This window comes from Camelus ferus, chromosome 2 (genome assembly GCF_009834535.1).
Source record: "Camelus ferus isolate YT-003-E chromosome 2, BCGSAC_Cfer_1.0, whole genome shotgun sequence".
Classification (NCBI taxonomy): domain Eukaryota; kingdom Metazoa; phylum Chordata; class Mammalia; order Artiodactyla; family Camelidae; genus Camelus; species Camelus ferus.
Genome location: NC_045697.1, coordinates 69,703,398 through 69,727,351, shown reverse-complemented (window position 1 = coordinate 69,727,351; position 23,954 = coordinate 69,703,398). Strand labels below are relative to the sequence as shown.

General features: G+C 38.2%; 1 protein-coding gene and 1 long non-coding RNA gene across 3 annotated transcripts in view; one reads left to right on the top strand and one right to left on the bottom strand.

The window, feature by feature from the left end:
* The window catches only part of LOC116657550, a 47,249-nt gene extending 35,491 nt beyond the window's left edge, over positions 1–11,758 (bottom strand). The window contains exons 1-3 of one of the 2 annotated variants that reach the window (XR_004312672.1): positions 11,437–11,758; positions 10,976–11,079; positions 9,558–9,786 (exon numbers count right to left, since the gene is read on the bottom strand). This is a non-coding gene — a long non-coding RNA (uncharacterized LOC116657550). Of the gene's footprint in view, positions 1–9,557; positions 9,787–10,975; positions 11,080–11,436 lie in introns of those variants that run through there. The other variant, XR_004312673.1, reaches the window with a different exon arrangement.
* Positions 11,759–11,887: 129 nt separating this feature from the next.
* On the top strand, positions 11,888–22,298 carry ADH5 (alcohol dehydrogenase 5 (class III), chi polypeptide). The gene is made up of 9 exons (XM_006191277.3): positions 11,888–12,031; positions 13,903–14,004; positions 15,640–15,781; positions 16,504–16,591; positions 18,388–18,607; positions 18,758–19,018; positions 19,771–19,906; positions 21,720–21,858; positions 21,992–22,298. Exons 1-9 carry the CDS (start codon positions 12,020–12,022, stop codon positions 22,014–22,016), a joined length of 1,125 nt encoding a protein of 374 aa, XP_006191339.1. The 5' UTR covers positions 11,888–12,019; the 3' UTR covers positions 22,017–22,298.
* The last annotated feature ends 1,656 nt before the right edge of the window (positions 22,299–23,954 follow it).

The following is a 23,954-nucleotide window of genomic DNA, read 5'->3' as shown; positions in this document are numbered from 1 at the left end:
TGATACTGTGGGGAACAGGATGCACCCCACAGGTGGTTGGCCTCTCTCTTCCTATTTCATGTATCAGTTACGTCCTTTTTCCTCATGCCTTCCCCTCCTCTCCTCGGCTCCCTCAGTTCTTCCCAGGTCCAGCTTGAGACCCAACTCCTTTTCAGATCTTGGCAGCCACAAAGCTATCTTTCTTCCCTGATCTCCTTTGGGTCTTAGTGTCTTTATTGAAATCTTAAGACATGCTGCTTCCACTGTTAGTTTTTCAAGTATATGTTTGTAAACTCCTTGAAGGCAGAATGATCTTTGAATCTATTGTTCTATTAGAGAGGCTCAATAGATACATGTTGTCTGATACCAAAGTTTATCCTCACAAGTGTCCAAATAATTTATACTAGCCCTTTTGAATGAAACTTTTCCAAAACATTTTCTATGCTCCTCTTTTTTCCTAAATAGAGAATCACAAATCTAATCTTAATAATTCAGGAGAATCATTATGAGCACTATTTTATTAATAAAGTTAAATTAATAAAAATTAATAACTAAATTAATAATAAATGATTAACTAAGTTGTGATACAGTAGTTCTCTCTCTCTCCAATCACTCCTGCAGTCAGCATCCCTGCCTCTATCAGTCTTTTATTTTTCCACGTCTGGTTAGGTGATTTGAAAAATAAAAAAACTCATTATTCTTAACAAGGCCGCTAGGGTTATTTACAAAATCAGTGAAAACCCACGGTGATGTGTATGGGGTTTACCATTCCTTTTACAGCAGAGACCTTTCTTCTCATCCAGGCCCCCAGCTAAAACTCCTCGTAAACGTAATTATAATATAATTCTTCAAAATGAACACCTAATGTCTTAGTTACCCAAACATCTCTCTCTCTCTCTCTTAAAATAAGATATGAATACTAAATATTTATATGATACTACAGAAACAACAAAAATCATGTAACAATAATTCATTTGGCAGCATGCAGAAAACTTCACTTAAAAACTGCACTTTAGAGACGTAAAAATAATCTGCAGACTACTGACAATTGTCTGCTTTTCCTGAGGGCTCTAGTATTTGTTCTTTATTTTTTAAATGTTACTTTTTGAACTACTAGGGACAACACAAATTATAGTATTCCTAGGGCGTCAAGCCACTGAAACAAAACTGGACTAGAACTTGATCCCTTCAAAAGAAAAAGCAAAACAAACCAAAAAAAAAAAAAAAAAATTTGAAGGTTTGAATTCTCTAATATATTAAGATACACAGGTCTATTTTTTAAATGACATTTTGGACTGAAACTATTACAAGTTTTTAAGAATGCTGGTTAGTAGGTGACTAATACCTGAATTTAGAAGGCAATACAATGACAGTGTATTCTTCAGAGAAGAAAAAAAAAATGCATTTTTAAGGTATATTAACTGTCTTCAAACATGGACTGTCATTGTTTTCTAAATGCTACTACAATGCCCTCTGGTGTTTGGTTTTTGTTTTTTGGTTGTTGGTTTTTTTTTTAACATTTTCCCATCTCTTTTCTTTGAGAGAAAGAATTCAGAGAGAGAATAACAACTTTCATTTATATCACAGTTGACATTTTTTTAAGTATTTTCATGTACATTATTTCATCTGATTCTTCAGCATTTTCAGTGGACTACAGCTTCTTGAGGGCAAAGCCATTTTTCACATTCTTTAAGCGCTTCGCAGATAGCAGGCCAATTGTTTCCTTATGGTTAAAGCTAAGGTCTGCGTCCCCAGTTCTGCCATCTGGAGCATCACAAAGTTCAGTCCTTCTGCTAGGTGAAGACAGCTGACACACCCCCTTCTCCCCTACCACCGTGTACTCTCTATTCCTAATTAAATATCTCTAAGTTTTCTTGAACTCTATATTCCATACGCAGTCTGAATAATATACCTATTCTGAATGATATATCAGTAAATGCAGGCTAGATTTTTAGTATTCTTTAGTCAATCATCTCCATTATTGACAAATACTGAGCTGTATAAAATCCCTAAATACTTCCTCTCTGGAATGCTATTAAACCAGAATGCTTAGTCTACCACTTGAACACAAGGATAGACCATTTGTCTTCTCTGAAGTTTCAAGGTCTTTTTAGAAAGAAATTATAAGTAAGTGAGGTATTTAATAATAAAGAAAAAAACTATATCCTCCTTATTTTATTATTATTAAATAACATTTTTTTTCCATTTCTTTTCTCCATTTCTGTCAATAAAATTCTGTTCTACAGGCCTGATTTTTTCTTTTTAAGTAAAGTATAGTCCGTTATCATGTGTCAATTTCTGGTGTACAGCACAATGTTCCAGTCATGCATATATATACATATATTCATTTTTATATTCTTTTTCATTAAAGGTTATTATAAGCTATTGAATATAGTTCCCTGTGTTACACAAAAAACTGGGGGCTAACATTTGCAAATCTCAAACTCCCAAATTTATCCCTTCCCACCCCCTTCCCCCAGTAACCATAAGATTGTTTACTATGTCCATGAGTCTGTTCTGTTTTGTAGATGAGTTCATTAGTATCCTCTTTTTTCTTTTAGTGAAAAAAGTGACATATAAGTGACATCATATGGTATTTTTCTTTCTCTTTCTGGCTCGCTTCACTTAGAATGACAATCTCTGGGTCCATCCATGTTGCTACAAATGACATTATTTTATACTTTTTATGGCTGAGTAGTATTCCATTATATAAATATACCACAACTTCTTTATCCAGTCATCTGTCAATGGACACTTGTTTCCATGTCTTGGCTATTGCATATAGTGCAGCTATGAACATTGGGGTGCATGTATCTTTTTGAATTAGAGTTCCCTCTGGATATATGCCCAGGAGTGGGATTGCTGGATCATATGGTGTCTATTTTTAGTTTTTTGAGGAATCTCCATACTGTTTTCCATAATGCCTGCACCAAACTACATTCCCACTAGCAGTGTAGAAGGGTTCCATTTTTTCCACACCCTCTCTAGTGTCTATCATTTGTGGACTTTTCAATGATTCTATAGGCCTGCTTATAATACAGCTAATAAAATTTAAGAAATAAAAGTCTTCATAATTAACCAAAGGATTCTGAGAAAGAAATGAAAGAGATGTCCCTTCTTGTAGGCTTGAAAAGAGAAATTCTGCATCATAAGCTATTTTTAAAAACCTGACTTGATAAGGTATTAAATTAAGAACCTTCCCAAGAATATCATTTTGCTCTCCATAGCAATATAGAGATGTGTGAACACTCAAAACCGTTACTAGAATGTCTTCTGGTTTTCGTTAAAAAGAAATTCATTCTCTGTTACTACAAATGTTATTTAAACCAAAAGCTCTTGTAAAACTCCAAAGACAGTGTTGCCTGCTAAACAGCATCCCCAGGATGGATCACCTTGTTCACCTGATTATTAACAATCCCTTCCCAAGTCAGAACTTTTGGTAAGAATCACATGAAATATACGTTTTCCTCACACTCAGTGCCTGCTATGAAATGTCCATCCACATTATCTCTTTTCCAGATTTCCTTATTACTAATCTTACAACCTCATTCCTTCAAAGTCCCTGATCATCTGACCAAATATTAACTACTGCCTATTAATCAATGTAGATTTATATCTCAGACAATTTCATTCTGATCAAACATAACTCACAGTGATATAATGCTTGCAGTTCTGTACCCTGGCAAGATTCCCTGAGTCTACCTCTACCAACTGCCAGAATATTGTGCAGAGTATATAATAACCATGCTGAAATTCTCTTCCTCCTCTATGAACTGATCATAGGGAATCTCCCTGAGGGATGGAAATGCAGTAGGAGTGTGTGTCTAATGCTCAGGCAATGTATTAGACCTTCACGATCTGCTTGGGTCTATTCCTCTATATATCAATTCCTTTGATAAGGCTATCCCCCTGGGCACATGCAGCCTCCTAAATTTGTGGATCCAATAATACCCAGTTCATAGTGAGAAAGTCAGATAGCATGATTACCTAATGACTCATGGTCAGGCATTTTTCATCATAACCAGGACTGAAGAGAGTATGACTTTGCTCTAAACTCCAGGTTCTCCACCATGATTCTACTACTGGACATCCTGCCATGGTCACTTAAAAGCTATTCAGTCCATTAAAGGAAAGCATCAGGGTTGTCCTCATAGCAGGCTAGACCAGCTGAACTTCTATTGCTCTAGGTTCTACCCAAAGATGGCAATTCTTTAGGTCATACTATAAATAGATGAAAGCTACCCCCAAAATGGTGTTGCCCACACTAGATTCCTACTCATTAACCGTTCCTCTCTTCTTCCTTCCAATCAGAACCCCAATTTTATTCCAGAAACAGGCAATAATGAGCTCAGGGAAGATGGGACTCTCCCTCAGCTCCAGAAGTTAAGCTATGATTGATCTAATCCCATTCCTCTTTGCTAGTGACTGACTTAGGGCAGACACAGGACTTCATTCTGATGAGTGATACATAAGGGGAAGTCTGCTGAGGGAGCGATTTCCCTCTTGATGTAAAAAAAGAGGTGGGGATTGAGTTTTAAAAAAAAAAAGACCCTTTCTTTCCTGCCTTTGGATATTGTCATAAGTACATTACAGGCTGGAGCTGCAGCAGCCATCTTGCAACCATGATGGGAAAGACAAGAGAATGGCAGAGAAGCTGAACTAGAGCCCTGACATCACTGAGCAGCAGAATTTACCATTCTCTTTCATTAACTGTACCACATTTGCAGAAGCAACTATCTACCGCTACAAGCTTTAAATGACTTATGCTCTTTTAATACTCTTCTTTGGCAAAAAACTTGTGGCCCCCAATACTTTGCCTTTAATACTTACTTCCAGGAAATCAGAGTTTATTTATTAACTGTTTCATCCTGCCATAAGTAGAGATAATCTACTCCTTAGAATCAACTGAATTTTCACAGCTTTCAGCCTCAACCAGGTCAGATAATTAATCCCAGACTGACCCATTTCCCTGGTGTCTGTTTTCTTGTAAAACTTCTGATACCGTTTTTGATTGGTTCTACTGCAAGTCACAGAAATCAATTCTGGCTAATTTAAAATGATAAGGAATTTATTTAAAGTATGGCAGTTTATAGAACTACCAAAATTACTAGAAAACACTTTCAAAGATATTCAGCTTGAAATTATGTCCAAACCCACATAGCAGAACTGATCTGGTCACCATTTTCCTTGCCCTCAGGCCCCAGAGGCTGCAGACTGAACTGTCAATTCCACCCCTAGATAGAGGGCACCACCACTAGTTTGACTGCCATTGCTGCCACAAGAAATTAAATCTGCAGTAGAAAGGGGCTTGGGAAGAAAAGGGGCTTGCTTCTTCTTGCTTCTGTATTCCATCTCCTCCCACACTTGCCAACAACTGCTTCAAGCCCCCTCCATTGCCCAGCCTAGGAAGAGGGGAAATTTGGAGGAAAATACATTTTACACAACCCACAGTGTTGCAATCTGACATTGGTGCCCTTTGCATCTAGCATCCTTTAGATACTGGATTCCTTCTTAAGTGGGGAATTCCTGTGTGTTTCACAAAAATCTTCTGCTCCACTGAGGATCTCCTACCTGCGATTCCTTTATAGGGATGATTCTTTCTACAACTGACCAAGACTTTGCCTTCAGCCCTTGGCTTTCACCGGGCTCACATTAACCTCTCCAGATGGGTCTTTTTAGTGAAGTTCCTTTTAAGATGATCTACAATTTTATTTCTTTGCAGTTTCCACCTTTGGTCCATGGGAAACGTGTGTTCTTGTCCCCAAATTTTGCTCTACTTCATTCTGCCACCAGGCGGCTGTTCTAGCCAGCCTCTCTAGCCTTTTTTTTTTTTTTTCCTAATTTATTTCAGGTAACAGAGTCTTCTACGAATCAAGGTACCAGAGAAAACATTTCATGCTTTTTGAATGTTTTCTCTTGGCTGCAGTTAAAGGAGAAGTGCTTCCATCATCCTCACCAGGAAGTAGGAAGGGCATTTACAGCACACTGACGACTCTCTCCAAAGAAATCCTTCCTCCAAACCACTTCTGCCCTTCCCCATGAAGTCTCTGCTCTCCTTTATATAACTCAGAGGCAGGAAGTGAGCTAATTCTGACAGAAGAAATTTTCTGTCTCTTAGCATGTCCTACATAAGGTAATCTAGTATTTTGCCTTAGAATGCTGGGATAATTTTGGCACCTATATTACTTGGCCTTGGAATACTTAGACAAAATTGAGATAACATGAAAGGTTCCATTTTAATTTCCTGCTACATTTAATCATGAAACTATTCCTTGTACAGGCACACCTCAAAGATACTGCAGGTTTTGTTCCAGACCACCACAATTGATCGAATATAGCAATAAAGTGAATCACATGAAATTTTTTTGGTTTCCCAGTACATATAAAAGCTATATTTACACCATACTGTAGTCTATTAAGTGTGCAACAGCACTGTGTCTAAAAAAAACCCAATGTACATACTTTAACTTTATTGCTAAAAAAAATGCTAACCATAGTCTGACAACACAGAATTACCACAAACCTTTAATTTTTAAAAATTCAGGGTCTGTGAAGTGCAATAAAGTGAAGCACAATAAAATGAGGTATGCCTGTACTTCTCCAGCCTGTCAGGTCTTCCAGAGTCTCCACAGTTCCAGTCAGGAAAAGATATGCTCAGGTTACTTATAACAATGGATAACTTACAATATACCAACTACAAGAAAAGCATTACTTTCACTCCATCCCACAAATTTTAAGTTCTGATTTCATTTTCATTTAGTTCAAAACATTTTTTTAAATTTCTCTTAAGATTTCTTCTTTGATCCATGTATTATTTAGAAGTGTATGGTTTAATTTCATGTATTTTCAGATTTTCCAGCTATCTTTAATTCCACTGTGGTCAGAGAACATACACTGTATTTTTATTCTCTTAAGTTTGTTAAGGTATGTTTCATGGCACAGAAAGTGATCTATCTTGTTGGGTGTTTCATGTGACATTGAGAAGAAAATGTATTATGCTGTTGTTGGATAAAATAGTCCATTGATATCAATTATATCCAGGTGGTTGATGGTGCTGTTGAATTCAACATATCCTTACTGATTGTCTGCCTGCTGGGTCTGTCCGTTTCTGATAGAGGGATGTTGAAGTCCAACAGTTACAGTGAATCTATTTCTCCTTACAGTTCTAGCAGTTTTTGCCTCATGTATTATGAGGCTGTTTTTAGACACATACAAATTAAGGATTATCATGTCTTCTTGGCAAAGACATGATACCCCTTTATCATTATGCAATGCCTCGCTTTCTTGCTTTGAATCTGCTGTCTGAAATTAATCTAACTACTCTAGCTTTTGATTAGTGTTAGTATTGTTATCTTTCTCCATCCTTTTACACTCGATGTGTGTCTCTATACTTAAAGTGAGGTGTTTTTTTTGTATATAACATATATTTGGGACTTGTTTTTTGATTCACACTGACAATGTCTTTTAATTGATGCATTTAGACTAGCAGCATTTAAAATGATCACTGATACAGTTGGATTACTACCTACCATGTTTGTTACTGTTTTCTACTTGTTGCCCTTCTTTGTTATCACTCTTTTTCTGCTTCTCTGGTGTTAATGCAGTATTTCACATGATTCCATTTTCTCTTCTTTCTTAGCATATCAACTGTAATTCTTTCTGTTTTTTATTTTAGTGGCACAAAAAAAATTTAATTTAGTGGCTGCCCTAGACTTTGCAGTATATATTTACAACTAATCCAAGTTCACTTTCAAATAGCACTATACAGCTTCACTGGTAGTGCTAATACCTTACAATAACAGTCAGTATAATCCTAATTCCTCCCTCACATGCCTTGTATCATTGCTGTCATGTATTTCAATTATCTATAACTATGATCATCAAATATTTTTGCTGTTATTATTTTGAACAAACTGTTATCTGTTAAATCAACAAAGAAAAATAAAAGTTGTAATTTTATTTTTACTAATTTTCTAACACCCTTCTTTCCTTTACCTGGATCTGATTTTCTGACCTTAATCACTTTCTCTCTGAAGAATCTCTTTAATATTTCTTGCAAGGCAGGTCTGGCAAAAAATTTCCTCAATGTTTATCTAAGAAAGCCTTTATTTCTCCTTCACTTTTAAAGGATAAAGTCACTGGATACAGAATTCTAGATTGGAAAGTTTTTTCCCTCAACATTTATATATTTCACTTCACTATATTTTTGCTTGGATTGCTTCTGAGGATAAATGCGATGTAATTCTTATTTCTGCTCCTCTTTTGGTAAGGTGTTTCTTCCCTCTGGCTTCTTTCAAGATTTTTTTCTTTACCTTTGATTTTCTGTAGTTTGAATATGTTATTCCTAGGTGTAGGGTTCTTTTTGTTTGGTTTGGTTTGGGTTTTTTTGTTTGTTTTTTGTTTGTTTCTTTGTTTTGCATTAGTTTCCTTAGTGTTTTCTGAGCTTCTTTGATCTGTGGTCCAGTGTCTGACATTAACTTGAGAAAATTTTCAATCATTATTGCTCTAAATATTGCTTCTGTTCCTTTCTCCTTCTTTTGGCATTTCCATTATGTGTATGTTATATCTTTTGCAATTATTCCATAGTTCTTAGATATGCTTTTCCATTTATTTCAATCTGTTTTGTCCTTTTCAGTTTGAGAAGTTTCTACTGACATATCCTCAAATTAGCAGATCCTTTCCTCAGCTATATATGATCCTCAAATAAGCCCATCAGAGGCATTCTCCAATTCCATTTCAGTGGTTTTAATTTCTAGTATTTCTTTTTCTTTCTTTCTTAGAATTTCCATCTCCCTGCTTACATGATCCATCTGTTCTTGCATGTTGTTTATTTTTCCCATTAGAGCCCTTAGCATATTAATATCAGAGTTGTTTTAAATCCTTGATAATGTCAAAATCCCTGCCGTATCAAAGTCAGGTTCTTGTTCTGTGTCTTCAAACTGTGCTTTTTGCCTTTTAGTACACCTTGTCATTTTTTGCTGAAAGGCAGACATGATACACTTACGGGTAGAAAGGTGGTAAACAGGCCTTTGTCATGATAGTGGTAAGTAGTAAGGTGTGGGAGAAGGGGAAGGTTTCTATAGTCTTATGATTAGATCTCAGTCTTTTAGTAAGCCTGTGTCCCTGGATTGTGAATTTTGTGATTTCTTCTCAATTTGTTTCACCTCCTCAGGTGGTACAGGATGTCTAAAGGGGGCTGCAGTTGGGTATTTCTCTTCCCCAATGTCAGTTAAACTCTGTTAACACCTCAGTAGGTCAGACTCTGGTAAAACAGTCTCTATTGAGGGCAAGCCTATTTAAGAAAAACAGATTGCTCTGGCATATTTCAAAACGGTTCCTTTTCCCCTTCCCCTGCAAGAATGAGGGAATTCTTCTCTGATCTGGTAAAGCATCTAGAGATAAAAGTCACAAAAGTGTAAGGGTCCTCCATGACTGGATTTCTCTGGAGTTTTTAACTCTCAGACTTATCCACACTAAGCCTCCAGCAATTCACCAATTATGCGTCACATTTTCCAGCTCCAATACTGGTTTCCACAGAGGTGGGTTTCTGCTCCAGTAAGCTGTGATGTCTGTATCTGTATGTCTCTCCAGTTCTGGGGTCAGCGGTTTTCCCTGTGATCTCACTTCTCTGATGGATCAGAGAAGAGTCTGGATTTTTCAATTGGTTGAGCTTTTTTACTTGTTAGGATGGAGTGATGACTTCTAATCACCTTAGATGCCAGACCGGAAACTAGAAGTCCTGTCCATTATTTCAAGCAAGGTACCATAAAAATGCAAATGTTTCTTCCCAGAAGATACACAATATATCTGCAGTAGGGAAAAGAAAATTAAGTTTCTGCTAAAAACTCTTTTTTCACTGGAAAGAGCCTTGCTGCATTCCAAGCAGAAGTTCTATCATATACAAAGGCCTGGAGTCAAGAAAGAGAAAGAGCCCTTTTAAGGAAATACAAATCTTCCACAAGACTGAAGCAAGACTTATGTGGTGGAATAGCAGAAAATAAGGATGGAGAGATAAGCATAATAAACCAGGTTACACAAGGTCTGGCTGGCCTCGCTACAGAGTTCAGATTTTAGCCCTCTCTCAACTCTTGAAGATTTTTAAATAGAAGAATGACATTTATTTACTTATAAACTATATCATTCAAAAATTATTAAAGGTGAAAAGAAATGGCATGGATTGATGTATGCTTTGGAAATATCGCTAAAAGGGCATTCATTTAGAAGTACATCAGATTCAGAGGCCCGGCAACAAAGAAATCACATGGGAGGCTTTATCAGAAACCGTGTAAGAAATCACGAGAGTCTGAACTAAGGCAGCAGTAGTGGGGACAGAGAGGAGGTACAAGATGTGAGAGGTCTTTAAGGTTTGGTGACAGAATGAATGCAGGGGCTGAGGGAGAGAGAAGCTGTGATTCCCAGGTTTCTACTGGGGCAAGTAAGTAAATGGTGATACCATACAAAGAAAAAAAAGTACCTTTAAAAAAAAGGATGACAGGATGAGTTCCAGACAAGGTGAGTCTGAGACAATTGTAAAACATCCTAATAGAGACAGAAGTCTAGTAGGCAGTTGTGTGCCCAAGTCTGGAGTTTACTGGGAGCCATTCTGATTCATAACAAGAAGTTAAAAGCCATGATGTGGATGAGAGAGTGGAGTGAAGGGAAAGATTTTGGATAGAGTTTTTGAGAGCAACAACCCTTAAGTTATAAACCAAGGAAAAGGAGCCATGAAAAAGACTGAACATCAAAGAAGAGAGGAGTCTGCCCAGTAGAGTCATTTTAATAAAATTCAGCATCCAAAAAAAAAAAAATTAAAAACTCAGCATCCACAACAGAGTTTTAAGAGTAAACTGCAAATACTCCATCCTCCCTCTCCCTACAGTCTGGTCCACTCTTAAAACAACAAACACTGCCACGTCCCAGAGATTTTCCACTGCCCTCTTCCTTGCAAAATTCTCTCCCTGTGTCCTATTGACCATCCGCCAAAAATCCTACTCACCCTTCAGCAGCAGCTGGAACAGAAGCCTGGTGTAAAACAAAGAACGTTGCCCACCATTCGATTCTACAAGGATTGATTGATTAGCCACCACCAGAGTCGCTGACCTACAGGGAAGGAATTCAGAGCGCAGATCAGGAAAGAGGCACTGTGCGCTCTGGGAAAACAGGGCAAACAGGCCCTTAGATAGCTAGAAATATTCCAAGAGAAACTTTTATGAATCTGGATTCTCGCATCTTCTGCTACTTAGAAAAGCAGAGAAATCATTAACTTAGATATCTGCTCCTCCCAGCTAGCAACAACCTTCTAAGAGGATATATGCTCGATTACATGGACCCCTGGGTCAAAATCACATATATGGTGGCCTTCCCCTCCGCCCTCCTTGAGAACAGTTCCTCAGAGCTCTCTGAGAGCCTGTCTTCCCAGCCGGAGTCCTCAGTAAATTCCGAATAAACTCAACTCACAGGGCTTCGGTTGTGTTTTTTTCCAGTCAACTGGGAAGTTTCCTGTGAGCCTCTTTGTGGGCCCTTTATCACTCTTCTCACAGCCCAGCTGACAGAGACTCCCTCGAAGGGCCGTGTCTTACTCATCTCGCGTCCTCAAGACGTGCACAGTGTGTACAAGGAGCAAAGGCCGTGCAGTCCTCTCACTGTTTCTCACGTGCTTTTAGTGAATTCCTGGCTCCTCACTTTCCACATCTCTCCTCTGTAAGCCTTATCTACGCTGCCTGGGCTAACGGTACACGGGGAAACTCCGGACAGAGACTTTGCAGCGAGCCTGTCAGGTTCACCATAAAGCAGCCACCGCCCTCCGGCCGCCTTGAAACTACTACAGCTTCCCGCGAGACCACCTGGGCGTCAGGGGGAGCACTGACCGCGCTGCACCTCAGGCCCCGCCCTTCTCGTTCAAGCCCCGCCTCCACGCTCGCCCCCGCGCAAGCTGAGGCGGGACCGCGCCCGTCTCACGCCCCGCCCAGGTCCTGGACCCACCCCGCGAGGCCGTTCCCGGACTTGGACGCCCGCTTCACGGTCACCGGAATCCGAGGACATGGCGAACCAGGTATCGCCAGGTGCTCCGGGGACGAAGTCCGAGAAAGGAAGGGATGGAGGGAAAGCATGGGGCAAAACCGGGCCTCTGGCCTCGGGGGTCGTGCGGGGCTCAGCCCAAAGACGGGATCTGGCTACCGGAGCTGAAACGGGGCCTCGGGTCAGCGGCTCACCGGGAAAGAATGGAGGAAGCTTTGTTCCAGCTGCTTACTGGGAAGTTTTGATGCTTCTGAGACAGCAGAAGCGGGGTGGGGGTCGGGGGATCCGGAGTAGGGAGGAGGGCCAGTGTCCTGGTATCTTCGGAGTGGCTTAGGAGCCGCCATGCTTTGCGCACACAAAAATAATTCGCCCCGGGTCGCACTTGTAAGTGGCAGAGCTGTAGCCGGCGCCTAACCCCTAGGATTTATGGTGCATTGAAGTGAAAAAAGATTCTAATGCAGTGTATGAATTTTTACCATCAGATTTAATATTTACATTTTAATTTTAAAAGTAATCATTTTTATCACCTCACCAATTTACACAAGCCACTCATCCATCTATATAGTTCAGCCCTCCTTTTCCTCCACTCTTTGTTCTTCCGCTACTACAAAGTACCAGCTTATTTTTGCAAAGCTGCACTGGGTCAAGGACTGTATTAGGGGCTTCACATTCACTGCTCACGCTCTGTATAGAGGTATTTTATCTTCATGTGACTATCTCTTCATCCTTTGATATCCTACTTAAAAGTGAAGCTTTCCCAAACCCATCAACCAAAGTTATACTTTTTCTCCACAGTTTGCATTCTGTAGCTTTGTACCGCTCCGTTTAAATCTCACTTTTTGTAGTTAGCTTTCAAGTCTGTCTCCAAACCCAGTGCAACCTTTACCCTGTCAACACATTTCATAAGCGTTATGTGAACTGATCCAAACCTTCCTCATTACACTTGATTCTCTGGTAAAGGAAGGGTGTAAATCTGACTAAAATCTTCACAGCAGCACCATATTATAGAAATATAATATGAGACACATACGTAATTTGAACTTTTATAGTAACCACGTTAAAATGGCATTAGAATTGGGTTAAAATTTAACCCAGTATATTCAAAATACTATCTCAACATGTAATCAATGTTTTGAAAATATTATTGAAATATTCTCATTTTTTTATACTAAATCTTCAAAATCTGGGTATATTTTACACTTAGAGCTTATCTCAGTTCAGACTGGGCATTTTTCAAGTGCTGGATAGCCACACATGGCAAGTGTGTACTCTATTGGATAGCACAGTTAAAAGGAATAGATGTAGTTTTTTAAATTCCCCCATTCTGATACTCCTTCTTACACTCCTTCCCAGTGTGCAGTTTTGCACTAAATCAGTGTTACTCAAATCAACCTGAACAAAAGAATTTCGTAGGGCACATTTTAAGCATTCAGATTCCTTGGGCCCTGTGCCAGAATACTGAATCGGATTCTCTTGGAACTTGGTTTTTGGTTTTTTTGGGGGGGGGGGTTCATAAATCTTTTTTTTTTTTTTTTTAATGGTGATGCCGGGGATTGATCCAGGACCTTGTGTATGCTAAGCGTGTGCTCTACCACTGAGCTATACCCACCCTCCCTGGAACCTGTGTTCTTAACCTGCTACTACTTATGCATTGTAGAGGATCATGAAATAGTCAATGAACAGAACTTTATGTGGTCATCTCAGTTCTTTTTAATGAATGTTATTTATATGAAATATAAACACATGCAAGACAATGCTCCATGTCTCTTAGAGGTATATGTTTCTTTGTGAATTTGTGATGTACTCTCTAAGATTAGCATTCATCAACATCTTAATTAACTCATAAGTAGTTGATTATTAGCCCAGGAGGATAAACAACTCGCTCTCTTTTTTTCCCCATTTCAGGTTATCAAGTGCAAGGCTGCCGTTGCCTGGGAGGCTGGAAAGCCTCTCTCCATAGAGGAGATAGAGGTGGCACCCCCAAAGGCTCATGAAGTTCGAATTAAGGTAATGATACATCTGATGCTTACCATTAGGTCTCTGGATAGATGCATCCTCTGACTGCAGAGGATCAACCCCAAAGGACAGTGTCAAGGCGAAGGTAATAAAAGTCATCCAACCTTGGAATCACCACCTCTTATTTTATCCCTCTCACCTTTGTAGCACTGCTCTCCATCTTCTTAGCTTTGCTGTTGGTCTGAGCAGCTTTCCCCATGGGTCACTGGATTATTGTAGTTTATCTAATGTAGCCTGGGTTTAAGGTGACTTTGTAGGATGCTCCCCTTTCTGCTACTCCTGTAACTTAAAATGTGTGATGACACATTAGAAACAACAACAAAAAAAAAAGTCTTCAGTTTTGTTAGAAGACACTTCGAATAAGACTTGGGAAGAGGTTCATAACTACTGGACCAACAAGCAAATGCAGTAAGCTTGCTTCTAGAGTTTTGAAATGTACTGACCCTTGGAGACAAGGTCAGGGTTTGGGGGATTCACTCTTCTAGTGCTTCTCAACCTCTACTGTGGCAGAGAAATTGAAGTTACCGCTGGAGAGAGGCACATTTTACAAGGCAGCCAGCTGGATGTTCTGGCATTCTACTCTGTACTTGTTTTGCTATAAAATGAATGCTTTAAAGTAGTGACCACTGAATGAAACTAACATTCTAGAAAAAAACTTTCTTGCTGTGAATCGGAGTATACTTCCCCTATCCTACCTCCAGTGCTCATGCTCCCAGGGATCACATGTAAAAGGTTGAGAAGCCCGGGACCAGATAACTTTTTAAGATCCTTTCAACCCAGATGCAGGAATCTGAAATCTTATAATAGTTAGTATATTTTTCTTTAAGTTTAGAAATCAACCTGATTGTGATTTTGCTACTGAAGAAGAAAATGTTGGTCCTGGATGTACTAGAATGAGCTGTATAGGGTACACTGAGTTCAGCTGCCTTCCCTGGGAAACTGCTAAAAAAAAAAAAAGCTAAGAGTGTTATGTTGTAATTGAGTACATAGGTGAGAAGCAGGGAAGCATAAATACAAATAGTCCCAAGACTTTTCCTTTCTGTACTTCTGGTAGTTTGGAAAGATAAGAGACGCTTGAAAGCCAGAGGTCAGGATAAAAGGCTTATTTAAGTAGAAATTGTGTATGATTGCTAGAAGGGGAGTTGGTTCCACTGAAAGCTCTGAGTTTTGGCCCCAACCAAGCAGGCTGGCATATTTTAGAAATTGTACCTTTTTGGACGTTGCATTTCCCAGCAATCATGAGGAGACCAGCAGTGAGATGGGCTCTACCTGCTTTTGCATGTAGGTAATGTTCCTTCCTCTCCACACCTGAAGAAGGCACAGTGCCCGTAAATCACCTTGTTTACCTTCTCTTCACTGAAAAGTAGAATAGACATACCATGTTCCACTGCCTATAAATGAACCATTACTTTGATGTACTACTAAGAAATATTGCCAGTTCTAATTGTTAAGATGCCATAGATTATAAGCACATGCTGATTTTAGAGAAGTTAAAATAAGAAAGAAACGTATCTTACAATCTGTAAAATATGCTATTAAAATAAAAATGTCTTTACTTTGACCTATGCCTCACTCTGAATTGCATGCACACACACTTAGACACTCTTTATTTTAATATCATGTCAGATCATTGCCACTGCAGTCTGCCACACTGACGCCTATACCCTGAGTGGGGCTGATCCTGAAGGGAGTTTTCCAGTGATCTTGGGGCATGAAGGTGCTGGAATTGTGGAGAGTGTTGGTGAAGGAGTTACTAAGCTGAAGGCAGGTAAGGAGGGTATTTGAACCATTTATTTTACAATTCTGGCTTATTTCTATAGGGAAATTGTATTTGTGATAAACTACACGTTTATTTATGAACAAGTTATCGCCTGTCAAGATTGGTTTTATTTCTCATCTGGAAAGCACAAATATTTGAGAATTTTTTTCTGATTTTTCAGACTGCTGTTTATCTGAAATGGTTTAAGTACATTTCCAAAGCAAATTTTCCCCAATTAAGCAAGAATTTTTAAAGATATGTCAAGTCAGTATTATGAAGCACATGACCTCCTTGTTCTCCACTTACTGTTTTAAGAGTTTCATATGGATAAAAATTTTGAAACTTGTGTTTTTTGCATAGTCATGCAGTGTCTAAATGATGTTATGTAGGTAAAGTTCTAAACCTTTTAAGTTGTTAACGTTGCAAACTGAGTTGACAGGAATGGGAATTTGCAGTGGCTGATGTATTCATTTAGAAACAGATGCTACCTAACAACAAGGTCCTACTGTATAGCACAGGGAACTATATTCAGTAATTTGCAGAAACCTACAATAAAAAAGAATGCGATAAAGAATATATATATGTATAACTGAATCACTATGCTGTACACCAGAAACTAACACAGCATTGTTAATCAACTATACTTCAGTTAAAAAATGATAATAAAAAAAATGAGAAAAAAGAAACGGATGCTGCTTATTCAGGATGATGTCTTTGCATTCGTTTTCCAGGTGATACTGTCATCCCACTTTACATTCCACAGTGTGGAGAATGCAAATTCTGTCTAAATCCTAAAACGAACCTTTGCCAGAAGATAAGGTTAGTATCTTTTTATTTTATTCTTGAGACAAGAGGTAATATTAATCATGATACTAATAAGTAATTATGTGGCAATTTGTACAGAGCATCATCCTCCGTGAATTATTTTATTCCATCTTTATGGCAACCTGTTGTTGTCACTGGTATCACCATATTCATAGAAGAGAAAATGTAGACTCAGAAATGGAGTTGTTTGCCCAGCATCATCAGCTGTTAAGATACATAACAATTTTTTGAACTCATTCTCGTTCCATAACCCTAGGCTAAATTTGCCAAAATGTATAATAAGGAGGGACATGTTTACGCAATTAAATGGAGTTATTTTTTTTTAATGGAGTCATTTTTATAAGCCATTTTAATTGTCCATGAAATGAAAGTAATAAAACTTACCTCATAAGGTTTTGGCAAGAGTATAAGAGATAGCACAATGCTTTTAACACAGAAAAAGTCGTTATTTTACTGTAGCAAGGTAATAGCACTTAAAAAACTTCTTTGAGGCATTTAAGATCTTGTGTTCATTCGCAACTTTTTTATCTTTTTTACTGAAGTAGAACATACATATAACAAAGTAATTAAAATATACAAATCTTAAGTGTACACTCAACGAGTTTTTATACATATACACACCCAATGGTTACAACCAGATCAAGATAGAGAACCCTTCTAGCAGCTCACAAAGTTCTTCAAGTACCTTACAGGTCAATACCTGCCTCCCTCAATTCTGCATGAACAGAATTATACAGTATGTGCTCTTTTGTCTGGCGTCTTTCATCCATGATGTCTGTGAGGTGTATCCAAGTTGCTGTATGCATGAGTGGTTCTCTTTTGCTTCTGCCATATTCCATTCCAAATGTCACTGTTTACCCATTCTCCTGTTCATGGACATTTACACTGCTCCCAGTTTGGGCCTGTTGTGATTAATACTGCTATGAGCATTCATGCATGTCTCTTGGTAGACGTATGCACAATTTTGTCTTGGGTACTTTCCTAGGATTGGAATTGCTGAGTCATAGGATACACTCCTCTCATTTGATTTTCATAGCAATCTATAAGAAAGAGAGATGGTTTCTCTGATTTTCTAGTGAGGAAACTAAGGCCCAAAAGTTAACTCTCTTGCCCAAGATCACATGGAATTTTAAACCCAAGGGTGTTTGCTTTTACAGCCCATATTCCTAAGCAAGACATTATATCATCTATCTGTTCAGAATATCAAACATAATTTTTGTTAGTATTATATCGGTTGCATTTGTGAGGTTTATTTATTTTTCCTTTATTGGTGTAACCAACTACACAGGCAAAAAACAAAGTGAAAAAATTACTTGAATCTGTGAGGACTGTACACTTTTGAAATAGGCCTCCTAAAAGATCTAAATTAGCCAGTTTGGCCATCTATTTTCATCAGCTGATCTGGATGATTGCTTGTAATCTCTGCTGTACAGATGCTGGTTTTGGCTTTAAGCTTACGAAGTTATATTTGCTCACAGAGTTTTATGATGGAATTTTAAAATTATTTCATCTGATCCATAAGTTGTACCTGTTAAAATTATTTCAGTATTCTGACAGTAAAATCCAGAAGGATATTGAATGTTGAAAAAGATAGCTAAGATTATAAATCTCTTATAAATGTCCCTATAAGGCATTGCTAAATATTAATAAATATATTGGAAATTAGACTTTCAGTCTTAGCACACTTTCTAACTATTTACTGGTCATTATTTTTTAAATTGATTTGTTTTTCCTGTGGTTTTAGAAAACCTGATTCTACCCTACCTTTTTCCTTTTTTTATTTTCTTTAGAATCACTCAAGGGAAAGGATTAATGCCAGATGGCACTAGCAGATTTACCTGTAAAGGAAAGACAATTTTACATTACATGGGAACCAGCACGTTTTCTGAATACACAGTTGTGGCTGATATCTCTGTTGCTAAAATTGATCCTTTAGCCCCTTTGGATAAAGTCTGCCTTCTGGGTTGTGGCATTTCAACTGGTTATGGTGCTGCTGTGAACACTGCCAAGGTAAGTGTTGGCCTGGTTTTTAGCTTCCACCTTCTAATTTGATACAACAGAGCTTTACTGGAATAGTGAAATTGGCCCAATCTGTAAGAAACCTGATGATTTCCTTGACTCTTGTGGAATGCGTACCTTATGGACTGTCTTTACTATTAGGTGGAACCTGGCTCTACTTGTGCCGTCTTTGGCCTGGGAGGAGTTGGATTGGCAGTTATCATGGGCTGTAAGGTGGCTGGTGCATCCCGGATCATTGGTGTGGACATCAATAAAGATAAATTTGCAAGGGCCAAGGAGTTTGGGGCCTCTGAATGTGTTAACCCCCAAGACTTCAGTAAACCTATCCAGGAAGTGCTGATTGAGATGACTGATGGGGGCGTGGACTATTCCTTTGAGTGTATCGGTAATGTGAAGGTCATGGTGAGTGTTCTTAGCTTCGTTCCTTTTGTGTGTATGTGTGTGTGACTTATTTTTTTAAGTGTAATTTCCTTAGGATCAAAAAGTGTTTTGTTTTGCAAAGGAAAAGTCTCTAGATAAGAATTATCCTAATAGAAGAAGGGAAAAATAACTATTTTAACTAGAAATGGGAAAAGGTAGAAGCATGGTCAGAGGAAAATGAAGAAAAATGTTTCTTTGCCTTTCAGTATGCTAACCCTTAGAGTATGTTTCATTAAATGAAAAGGCAGAATGATGCAGTCATAGAGAACATGGGCTTTAGAATCAGATAGGCATCCACTTACTAACTCAGTGACCTTGAGCAACGACTTAACTTCTGTAAACCTGTTCCTTGTGTAGAACGCAGAGAGTAACCACAGGTACTTGATGCAAAGTAGACACTCAGCAAAAGTATTACTGTCACTTCTCTGCCTGCTGCCTGTATTATAGTCTTTAGAATTTCAAGCTAGGATTTACTTTTAAAAAACAGACAACAAATAAAAGCTCTAAATTCTTTCAATTTGTGTAAATATTTAGCCAAGTTAGTAAATTCTTTTAAATGCCTGTTAAAATTGTTCAATAAAATTAAACTTGCCAAATACTCAATTTGATCATTTTGTTACCATTTAAAAAAAAAAGTTTATGCCACCACCTTCTCCCCCGGAAGCTTCTGGGGAAGCAGATATTCTTAGCAAAGTGCACTGACTTCTGTGATCTGGTCACGTCTCTGCCTGCAGAGAGCAGCGCTGGAAGCCTGCCACAAAGGCTGGGGTGTCAGCGTGGTGGTTGGAGTAGCGGCTTCAGGTGAAGAAATCGCCACTCGTCCCTTCCAGCTGGTGACGGGCCGCACGTGGAAAGGCACTGCCTTTGGAGGTAATTTGGTGGAGGAGATGAATACATTTTCTCTTTTGTTTTTTTTCCACTGGCAGAATTTTAATGCCGGGCTGATTTTTTTGTTTTCATAACAATTTTCATGAGCTCCCTTCTCATCATAAATTCTTGAATCCCGAGTTATTTTAATAGAAGAGTTTCACAATTAACATTTACCCTTGGAACTGGGGAGAGGCTCGGCTTCTCTTGAAACACAAGGCTACTTTTAACACACTTTAAAAAAATCAGTATTCCATTAATAAGGAAATAGTTGCGGGTAGGGCAAGAGTAGGAAGTTGGTTGCTCAATAAGCAAACAATATTATCAGCCACACTTTGTCATGCTGTGGACTTATGTTAGGTTATCGGCATTTTTACTCATTTTTCCAGAGAGTGCAGTGATTGCTGGATGTGATCATGTTTCTGTCTGAATAGTACTGATTTCAGCAGTAACCAATAGTAAGTCTTACACTAAAAATGTTAAGGTAGACAAAATCTTACAACAGACTTGAAAAGCTATCAAACTGATCATTTTTCCTTCGTGTGATCCTAAAAACTACACAGTGGTTGACGAACTACCAGTAAAATGCTGAGAAACAGTTTCCACCTTTTTCAAGGTTGCTCAACTAGGGAAAAGACAAGACATCAGAACACGTTTGTATTATCGAACTGTGAGTGAATGGAAGAAAACTTTTATAGCTTTTTAAAAAATATATTTATATCCTTGTCATCCTGCTAAGGAAAAAAAAATTACCTGAAAAATGAGAGCCAGAGTTTTCCTTCTTTAATAACTACAGAATTTGCCACAGAAAATGTCAGGCTGACTAAACCCTCCTTTCCAAAGTCCTAGCTGTATGCCACACTTGAGGATCTTCAACTTTTAGAGCCACACATGGAGCTCAGGGGCATCGTCTCAGGGTCCGTAGATGTATTTGAAAGGGCGTTCTAAGTCCAGGAGACTGAGTCGGGGGATTGGTGGTAACTGAAGCCTCATCCTCTCACATGCTCACTGGAAAATATGCTGGAGCCTTGGAACCCCATGGGTGTTGCTAAAATATGACACAGATGTAAATAGAAGTTTTGGTCTAGGGAATAGTGGTGACTGTAATTGTCTCGGTTACCAGGAGATTTAAAGGAGAAAATAAAAGAAGCACCACAATTTGGAGGGAAAAGATAATTGGTAAAGGATTTCAGGAGAGAGATTTAGAAAGGCTCAAAAAGGATTTGAAATATGATCCAAAGCTTCGCTGGTGTAAAAGGTGGGAAGGCTTCTTTGTAGATTTATTGCTGCTTTTCATACAAGTGAAAAATTGAAGGATCTGATATTATTTAAAATCTTAACATGCAACTAAAGACTTCCTTCTTTGCTTTTCAGTTTGTTTTCTATTCCGAGTTGCTATCCCTACTTTGTTTTTGAAATTAAAACCACAGAAATAAAGTCTTGCATCAATCAATTTTTTTCTTCCTTGAATTTCGTGATTATAGAGATCTTTGGTGTTGTGGACTGCAAGTCTCAGGACTAAGCGTGTCCTGAGACTTCCAGAGTTCTGTCTTGTATGGTATAATTTCCATTGAGATTTAATGGTATTTTAGTAAATCTTAATACAGAAAAAGGAAAGTACTCAAAAGACATTTACTTTTCTTGTAACTAAAGATGTACATTAAATTCTTCCTCCTCTCTATGCTGATTTTGGCCTCTCATTCCTCTTTAATTCATGAAAAAATTCATTTTCTTAAATACCTTTGTCACCCACTAAGTAAGCACACTGTAGAGATTTGTTGGAAAAATTAATGAATAGATGTATGATTTCTTTTAGGATGGAAGAGTGTAGAAAGCATCCCAAAGTTGGTGTCTGAATATATGTCCAAAAAAATAAAGGTTGATGAATTTGTGACTCACAATCTGCCTTTTGACCAGATTAATGAAGCCTTTGAACTGATGCATGCAGGGAAGAGGTAAACTTTCTCTTTAACTGTGTAGTGTAGAATGTGGTAATGACTTGGGGTTATGGAGGAAGAAGGGTAAAAAAACAGTTTTAGTGGTGTTAAATCACTCAGAACTTATGTTTATTACTTCTGTCTCTTACAGCATCCGAACCATAGTAAAGTTTTAAATTTCAAAGAGAAAAAAACTCAGCCATCCTTCTAAGACTCCTGGTCTCACTGGAGCAGCCAGACAAGCAGGGAGGACCTCTTTCAAGTTCACAGCCTCATTAGCACAGCCTTACAGCCCTTCATTAACCCACTCTAGGGAATAATGTTTTGTGTATAATTCATAAATCTCTAATCAAGGACAAGGCTGTTACTGTCATAAATCTGTTTTCTGGACTCTTCTTTACAAATAATTGCTAGCTCATTAAGGAATACTTTAACATAATAAAAGGAATTTCTGTATACGTGTGGAAGTGTCAGCTCTGTTTTACACCGAATTCACGGTTCCTCTCCCCATTATTTTCATTCTTTAAAGGAAAGATGGAGGAAGCCAGACAGTGATGAGTATCTGAACCCTGTGTCCTGCTGTCCTCAGTAACTTTCACTTAGCTTTTAACTCAAGCCAGTTTACAAAAGAGCAGATTTCTCCAGCTGTCAGTGGCAGAGTTAATCAGAACACAAGTCTGCTTCTGTGAGATTATCTTCTTGAGGGCGGATGCCCTGCACTGTTCGGACTTAGACTCCTAGTCCGTAGTACGGCATCTGGCCCACAGCGGGCAGTAACATTCCCCACTGGAACTGCCTTCTGAGCTAAAGTAAGGATATGTGTGTTGATGGTGGCTCTGTGAACTATTTCAAGTATATGGAGAATAGACTTATTTCTATACTGAATATCCAAATTTTCAGTGCATATTTTGTCAAATCTTTACATTTTACCACTTCCAGACCACACTCTCTTTCCTCTCCTGCAGTGGTCAACATCCAGAATTTGGTGTTTATCACTCCAGTGCGTGTTGCCGTACTTGGATGTTACAAACCTATAAACCCGCTAGTCCTCAGTGTTGTCCATCTTTTAAACTTGACACAGTCTCATTCTGCCACTTTCATTTTTTTACTCATTATTGTATAACTAATCCGTGTTGTGTATATACTCCCATTCATTAATTTTAGTACTGTGCAGCAGTACTATAGAACTACCATAATTGACCTGTCTCCAGTTGATGGCATAAAGTGGTCTCCCAGACTGTTTCTGTATTTATTAACAACTCTTTGGTGGAACATTCTTGTCCATTATACTCAGTGTGTTACTTAGGATGTACATCATAGGGTAAGCTGCTCTTCACACTCATCTGACTTGCAAATCAGATGAGTGTGAAGTGACTTTAGTTTGCATTTCCCTCAATTACTAACGTCTTTCGATTTTATTGGCCATTTGTATTTCCTTTTTTGCAAAGTAGCTATTCACATCCTTTGTCCATTTTTCTATTGGATTATTTCTCTTTTTCTGAGTAGTTTTTAGGGGTTCTTTATTGTAGACACCAGTCCTTTGTCAGTTTTACATTTTATTTTAATATATGTTGTATTTCTTATGTTAACATCAAATCTATCAGTCTTCCTGGTGCTGTTAAGTAACATTTAGGGTGCTTTACCCTGAGCAAAATATAGAAGCAAACAAAAGTGGTGCATAATTTGAGGTAATCCATTAACAGAAATAAATGTATGAAGGCAGTATATCCAAGAGTTAGAACATTCACAGAGAAACATTACATGAGAAAGAAGGTATAGTTTCCTCTACCCCCCAAAATAGGTGACCACTGTTAAGTTTATGTATCTTCCCAGAAGTTTCTATGAATAAAATAGCATTTATACATATACTTCAAATTTCCACAAAAGAATAAATACTATTAACACTATCCTGAGCTTTTTGTCTTTTCCACAAAATAGCACATTTTAGACTATTTTTGTATCAGGACACCAGATATGCCATGCACATAAATAACTTTTGATGGCTTGAAACCATTTTTTTTTAATTCTTTTGGTTGATGTGGCTTAACTGCTCCCAAAAGGTTGTGTTTATGAGAGAGCAATATTTAGTTGATTGAAAAGTGGAAAAGTGGCAG